This window comes from Rattus norvegicus, chromosome 20 (assembly GCF_021556685.1).
Source record: "Rattus norvegicus strain SHRSP/BbbUtx chromosome 20, alternate assembly SHRSP_T2T, whole genome shotgun sequence".
In the NCBI taxonomy this organism is placed as follows: domain Eukaryota; kingdom Metazoa; phylum Chordata; class Mammalia; order Rodentia; family Muridae; genus Rattus; species Rattus norvegicus.
This window is the reverse complement of record NC_141553.1, coordinates 806027-813810: the sequence shown is the minus strand read 5'-3', so window position 1 is coordinate 813810 and position 7784 is coordinate 806027. Positions and strand designations below refer to the sequence as shown.

Genomic DNA, 7784 nt, shown 5'->3' with positions numbered 1-7784 from the left:
ATTACTTTAAGATTAGAGACAGAGGCTTATCCATTGCAGCCTATTCTGATGTTTCCATTATTCCAAAGAGCCTTGAGATGTAGACCTCTATTTGTCTACATTCAGGACATGAAACCCCATTCTCCTTTCATGAGTCATTATGAAAACAGAACTTTCTCTTATGAGTCTCAAATAGAATTTCACTACATTGATCTTGGCACATCCCAAGGATGAACTCAACAGCTGATGAAGTCCTAAAAGCGATAGAAAATTTAGGCAGATTTTGCCTGTTTCAATACAATTTCAAATAACAAGGAGAGAAATTCTTACTTATTTTACATTTTTCACATAATTTTGTGTGATTTAATATTTTTTAAATATCTCAACAGAAAATCATTTGTGTTAGATAATAGTTCTTAAAGTATTCAGAGACTTTCTGATGCTCCGATTTTTTATTTGACTCTGAATTTTGGAAGGTATGAAATATACTTATGACAAGCTTTATTTTTTTATTTGTCCTGTAAGAACTAAAAGTATAAAATGAACAAATATGCACAGGCTGTTAGGTTGCCAGTATTTACTGCCATTGATTCCTCCACAAGGAGTGAATGACTCCATTTCCCCTGTCTCATGGGCCCTCATCAATAATGCAAATCTTTGCATTGGGCTGCTGTAGATAATTGGGATGAGGCCATTTACAAAGGACATTTTTTAAAGTTACCAGTTAAGCCCTACTCAGACATTCTTCTTTATGGCTTCGTTTCTCCCTTGGCTTCTATATCTATGTCACTGAGGAAACTGTGTAGCTCCTTCCAGATGTGAAAATATACAACTGGTAGACATAGACCTGCAAAATTAACTGACAAGAGTCTATAAACTCCGAAAAAAATATTACTGAGGAGTCAGGACCCAAGAAGAATATATTGAGTTGAAAATGGTATGTACAAAATGAGACCGCGGGGAGAGAGAGAGAGAGAGAGAGAGAGAGAGAGAGAGAGAGAGAGAGAGAGAGAGAGAGAGAATGGTTAAAGTGAGCAAGTGCTAACAGGAATGAGGAAACAAAAATGAATTTGAAAAGACCTTCTCATACTCTCATTAACAATTGGCTAAATGGAACCTAAGTGGACAACTGACCATCACTTTACCTTTTGTCTTTGTTAGCACAGTATCACTCTTAACCTAGGCTGTCATTTAACTCACAGTCAAATTAATACCCAAGTTAATAAAGATGAAAAAAAAGAAATGGTTCAGTAATTAATGAACTTGTTCAGGTGTGAGGAGTGGAGTTTGGATCCACCGTACCCATGAAAGACTGTGCCATCCAGATTTATATAATTCCAACTGTAAGAGTATGAAAGGCAAAAGAAGGTGGATTCCCGACTCAGTCTAGCAAAAACAAGTAGCTTCAGGTCAAGTAACAGACCCTGTTTCAACAAATAAGGCAGACAGGATAGGGTAGAAAAATACTTGACATTGGTTTTTGAGCATTATAAGCACATGTGCGTCCATATATTTATCACACACACACACACACACACACACACACACACACACACACACACACACACACAGGAGAGGGAGAGAGAGAGACTTGGGGCAGAAGAGACAGAGAGATAGTCTGAATAACTTCCCTAATCTGCAAGAATTTTTGTAATAATTTTGTCCTTTCTTTCAGGAGATGAGTGTCAACTGTTCTCTGTGGCAGGAGAATAGTTTGTCTGTCAAACGCTTTGCATTTGCCAAGTTCTCTGAGGTCCCTGGAGAATGCTTCCTCCTGTTCACCCTCATCCTTCTCATGTTCTTAGTATCACTAACAGGAAATACTCTCATAGCCCTTGCTATTTGTACCAGTCCATCTCTACACACCCCCATGTACTTCTTTCTGGCCAACTTGTCTCTCCTGGAGATTGGCTATACTTGCTCTGTCATACCCAAGATGCTGCAGAGCCTTGTGAGTGAGGCCCGAGGGATCTCTTGGGAGGGTTGTGCCTCACAGATGTTCTTCTTCATATTCTTTGGTATAACTGAGTGCTGCCTATTGGCAGCCATGGCCTTTGACCGCTATATGGCTATATGTTCCCCACTCCACTATGCAACCCGAATGAGTCGTGGGGTATGTGCCTATTTGGCAATTGTCTCATGGGTAATGGGATGCATAGTAGGTCTGGGACAGACCAATTTTATTTTCTCCTTGAACTTCTGTGGACCCTGTGAGATAGACCACTTCTTCTGTGACCTTCCACCTCTCCTGGCACTTGCCTGTGGTGATACATCCCAAAATGAGGCTGCCATCTTTGTGGCAGCAGTGCTCTGCATATTTAGTCCATTTTTACTGATCATTTCTTCCTATGTCAGAATTCTCGTTGCAGTGCTGGTGATGCCTTCACCTGAGGGGCGCCATAAAGCTCTCTCTACCTGTTCATCTCACCTACTTGTAGTCACACTCTTCTATGGCTCAACATCTGCCACCTATTTGAGGCCCAAGTCTAGCCACTCACCAGGAGTGGACAAACTCTTGGCCCTCTTCTATACATCAGTGACATCCATGCTGAATCCCATCATCTATAGTTTAAGGAACAAGGAAGTAAAGGGTGCACTGAGAAGAACTCTGGGCCTGAAGAAAGTTCTGACAATGAAAAGGTAACCGAGAATCCTGAAGTGCTCTTTCAAAAGGGTGCACCGTCTGTCAAGTAAGCAAACAAAAGTGCTATGCTCTTCCTGGCTGTCTTGAAACAATCTTTAAGAAATATAACTTTGTTTTAGAGTATTCTCTTTATTCAACATTATTTCTAATTGAAAATAATGGAAAAGTATGCTTGCTACTAAAAACATTTGTTGGTTAGTCCATTGATTAAAGATTTTCATCTGAGCAGATTTTAAATCACATGCTAATGTCTCAAGAGCCTTGAAAACTCTCTGTATCCATTCTTAGCCATTGTCCAACCCCTGATATATCTGTTAACTCTGCCCTTTACACAGATTCTCAAAACATAGCACTTAATGTCTTAATAGCTCTATGAAGCAGGGTATTTTTCTGTCATAAAAGTCTTTAAATTCTTCAGATGTAATTATACACACATGTAATATAGAATTAGATAATTCTTTTGTGGATTCTGTTTACAGAAAGTGTAAACATTCCAATAATGCAAACTGTCAACTCTTGAAACTATATGCTACAAGCCTTTAAAGAAAAGTATGAGAAATAAATGTTAGCATTTTGTAAGATACAAATGATTTTAAAGGAAATATTAGTGATATTACAGGAGAAGAAACAAAGTAAACAGAAATTTATTGTTATATTTGCAAGATTTTCTAAAATTTATACATGTGCAGATGAATTGACATACATCTTGAGATCTTCCAGCAAATTACTTCTAAATGATCTCAGCTTGTTATGTTGAGATCAATATTCCTTAGCACATGTAAATACATTGCATTAGACAATGCAGTTGGAACAGCTAAGTAGTTCTCAGGGCAGTGAACTGTTAGCCTCTGTTCTGTGTACCATTAGGTCACTCCACATTCCTGGCTTTGGGCACCCAGGGACTAGAATTGTTGCCATAAGAGCAGTTTCTCCTCCCTATATGATTTCTAGTAGGGTAGAGGAAAAGAACCCCAGCCAGGTGATTCTCAACATCATAGTTTCAGATAAGCCCACCGCACATACACACACATTATATACAAAATTTTTAAATTTCAAGAAAATGACTGAAATGTCAGAAATATGTGTGGGGTGGGAGCAGTCAGCATTCCATCTGTGTGAAGTGGGTTTACAAATGCTGCAAGACTAATGTAAAAGGTCAGCTAGTCTCAGGTCATTTCATAAGAAAAGAAGCCAGAGTTCCTTGAAGAAGCAGTAGGGTCATTTCAAAACTAAGATAACAAACCATCGAAATCATGAAGCACATGCAACATGCTGAAAAGACAAAGGAGCCAACAAGGAAGAGCCTTCAATGGCCCAAGTTGAAGCAATTTGAGCAACAAAACAATTAGTGGTTGAAGTGGTAGAATGCCTTGAGTTTCTATGTATATAATGAAACAAAAATAAAATTCCAATCGAGTGTGCAGAAAGTTTGAAAGAAATAAAATAAACATTACACTAAAACTGCAGGCCTGCTGTAGGCATGAGTCACCGAAATGGAAGGAGAGTGATTATCTACTCCTCAGACTCATTGCTCTGAACCTACTTACATTAAGGCCAAAGTGTTGATAAAAAATTTCAGTTGCTGGAAACAATGTCTAAAGTTTTGAAGAGACACAAAAAATTTCCATAGTCTCTAAGGATTTCTCCTATGACTTTCATTATTTTAAAAGGAAATACAAAAAGAAAATGGTTTTAAATATTTTTAATTACAAAATAAAAATAGTTTAAAATAATTTCCAGGTGGTTAAGATGCCATGCATCCGCTTAATTCTGAACTGAGATAAGCAAAGCAGGAAACATTTTTTGGTATTTGTGCCAAATACATATAATCTCAACCTAAAAGAGAGAAATAACTAGACAAATCCAAATTCAGAGATACTCTAGCAAAATAAGTAATTATTTCTCTTCAAAGGTGTGGTCATAGAAGATAAAAATGCTAGTAAACTATCACAGACTAGAATAAATTAAAATATATAATAACTAAATGTTCACTTTATTTCTGGATTGGATACTGGCATAAAAGATGTACAGTACTGCACACATTTCTGTCATAATTAGGCCAACATATCATGGGACTTGTCATATTGTACTTTTTCCAATTTCCTGATTTTGAGAAATAGTCAATAGATTATAGAATATAAAATTCAGGAATTGGAGTGAGATGTAAAACACTAATACTGTTTCCTATAAGTTAAATCTGACTTTGCTGTACAGTTTGATTTCTGCTTTTTAAATTTTTTATATTTATTTATTTGTTTTATTAATTTATTTACATCCCAAATGTGGTTCGCCATTTCTGTCCCGCCTCACAGTGTCTCCCCCACATCCTCTATCCCTTCTCCAGATTCTTTCTTTTAAAAAGACAAAACAACATAGTGGAATGGCATTCTCAAGTAGTTATAGGGCATGCTTATTCCCTAAATAGCTACTAATTTGACCAAGCATTTGAAAATCTACAACATTGATAGTGCAGACATCAGGAAATAGCTTCAAATATGGTCTTCAAAAATGAAATATTCTCCAGCTATCAGTTTGTCAAAACTGGAAGAATCTCTTCTTACCCAACATACCATTTGGAAGTTTTAAAGAAGAAAGTTAAGGCAAGATTCTTTCCAAGAGAACTCATATGCATATGGAAAATATAAAGCACTGTAAGAGCAAAACTATCCTTGTAATATGCATAGAGAAAAACGATCAGACAAGAAGAAAAACAGATAGCAACCTGCCTGGATTCAACAGAAGAGAGCCTGAGTCCTGTAGTGTATTCTGCATTACTTTATGGAGTTTATGGGCTAATATCTAGAAATGAACACCTACAAAAATCAACAACAAACTAATCACAAGCTACAATATTTTTTTCCTTTTTTCCCTCCATCTTTATTAAATTGGGTATTTCTTATTTACATTTCCATTGTTATTCCCTTTCCCGGTTTCCAGGCCAACATCCCCCTAGCCCCTCCTCCTCCCCTTCTATATGGGTGTTCCCCTCCCGATCCTCCCCCCATTACTGCCCTCCCCCCAACAATCACGTTCACTGGGGGTTCAGTCTTGGCAGGACCAAGGGCTTCCCCTTCCACTTGTGCCCTTACTAGTTTATTCATTGCTACCTATGCAGCTGGAGCCCAGGGTCAGTCCATGTATAGTCTTTGGGTAGTGGCTTAGTCTCTGGAAGCTCTGGTTGCTTGGCATTGTTGTTCATATGGGGTCTCGAGCCCCTTCAAGCTCTTCCAGTTCTTTCTAAGATTACTTCAACGGGGGTCCCATTCTCAGTTCAGTGGTTTGCTGCTAGCATTCGCCTATGTATTTGCTGTTTTCTGGCTGTGTCTCTCAGGAGAGATCTACATCCGGTTCCTGTGGTCTGCACTTCTTTGCTTCATCCATCTTATCTAGTTTGGTGGTTGTATATGTATGGGCCACATGTGGGACAAGCTCTGAATGGGTGTTCCTTCACTCTCTGTTCTAAACTTTGCCTCCCTATTCCCTGCCAAGGGTATTCTTGTTCCCCTTTTAAAGAAGGAGTAAAGCATCTGCATTTTGGTCATCTTCTTGAGTTTCATGTGTTCTGTGCATCTAGGGTAATTCAAGCATTTGGGCTAATATCCACTTATCAATGAGTGAATACCATGTGTGCTTTTCTGTGATTGGGTTACCTCACTCAGGATGATATTTTTCAGTTCCATCCGTTTGCCTATGAATTTCATAAAGTCATTGTTTTTGATAGCTGATATTTATAAAAGCTTAACAAGTATGTGGAAAGTATTATTTTTAGCTATATGTGAGTATACTAATGTTTAATAATTTGTATATTTATTGCATTTTTGAAATAAATAAATTTTAAGTGACTCAGGCGATCATATAACTTTTCATGTATTTGATTGCAATATAGATCAATAAAATGTTTATTTGACTGTGATTATCACTATGAATATTTATGTAAATAAAATTATGTCAACTAAGACCTGCCATTCTGTTTTTATACTTTTTGTTTTAGATGTGTGAATGTTTTACTTGCATGTATATCTGTGTACCATGTGCATGCCTGGTGCCCAGTGGGCCGAAGAGAGTTGTCAGATCCCCTGAGACTGAAGTTACCGTTGTGAGCTCTCACATGGGAGCTGGGAATTGGTCCCAGGTTCTCTGGAAGAACAGACAGTTCTCTTAATCATTGAGGCATTTCTTCATCTCCAGGAAACGCCATTTTTTAAATAAATACAGTGCTTAAACTAACCTGTCTTCTGCATAGACCACTTTTTCCTCTAATGAGATAATTTAATTCTAAATACACACACAACTGCTTCTTACCTTCATTTGGATTTAGTTATCTTTTATTTAGTTAGTATTTATTCACTTTACATTCCCCTCAGCTCACCCTTCCCACAATCCTTATCTCCACTCACCTTCTCCTCTGTGTAGGTTGGAGCCCCATGGTTATCTCCTCACTTTGCACATCCTTTGCCTCTGAGGTGAGACAATGCAGCCTAGCTAGGCAGAGATAGGGAAGTAGGGGACATATCCAGGAAGACACAGAGACCTAAGATGAGAGATGCCCAAGAATCAATGAGGGATTCCTTAGCTGTGACTCCCAGTATGGATGATATGGAACCTGAAGAGACCGCCTCCTGTAGCCAGGCAGGAATCCCAATGTAATGATACAGACAACAACTTTTGACCCAAAATTTAGCCTATCTACAAGAAATGCAGGGACAGGGGACGGAGCAGAAACTGAAGGAATTGTCAACCTATAACCAGCCCAACTTGAAATACAACCCATGGACAAACACCAATTTCTGACACTGTTAATGACATTCTGTTATGCTTGCAGACTGGAGTCTAGCATGGCTTCCCTATGAGAGGCTCCATAGAGCGGCTGACTCAGACAGACACAGACATCCTTTGTCAGACCCTGAATGGAGCTTGCAAACTCTTTTTTTCTTGGAAGAAAAGGAGGAAAAGGATCGTGGCTGCTAAGGGGATAGGAGCTCCACAGGAAGACCACAGAGTCAACTAACCTAGAACCTTGGGGCTCTCAGAGAATGAACCAGCAATCAAAGAACATACACAGGCTGGACCTAATCCTCCCAGCACCTGTGTAGCAGATGTGCAGCTTTGTCATCATGTGAGTTCTGAATAACTGGAGTGGGTGATATTCCAAATCCTTCTG

General features: G+C 38.6%; 1 protein-coding gene across 2 annotated transcripts; it reads left to right on the top strand.

The window, feature by feature from the left end:
- Positions 1-1657: 1657 nt before the first annotated feature.
- On the top strand, positions 1658-2623 carry Or10al6 (olfactory receptor family 10 subfamily AL member 6). Of its 2 annotated transcripts, XM_087596985.1 has the most exons (2): positions 1658-1997; positions 2418-2623. In XM_087596985.1, exons 1-2 carry the CDS (start codon positions 1658-1660, stop codon positions 2621-2623), a joined length of 546 nt encoding a protein of 181 aa, XP_087453111.1.
- The last annotated feature ends 5161 nt before the right edge of the window (positions 2624-7784 follow it).

What these genes read in the sequence shown, in the direction of transcription:
- Or10al6 (XM_087596985.1), top strand. Translation starts at nt 1,658, where the DNA reads ATGAGTGTCAACTGTTCTCTGTGGCAGGAGAATAGTTTGTCTGTCAAA. An exon ending in GTTCTTCTTCATATTCTTTG is followed by an intron (nt 1,998 to 2,417) that starts GTATAACTGAGT and finishes ACCTACTTGTAG; the next exon opens with TCACACTCTTCTATGGCTCA.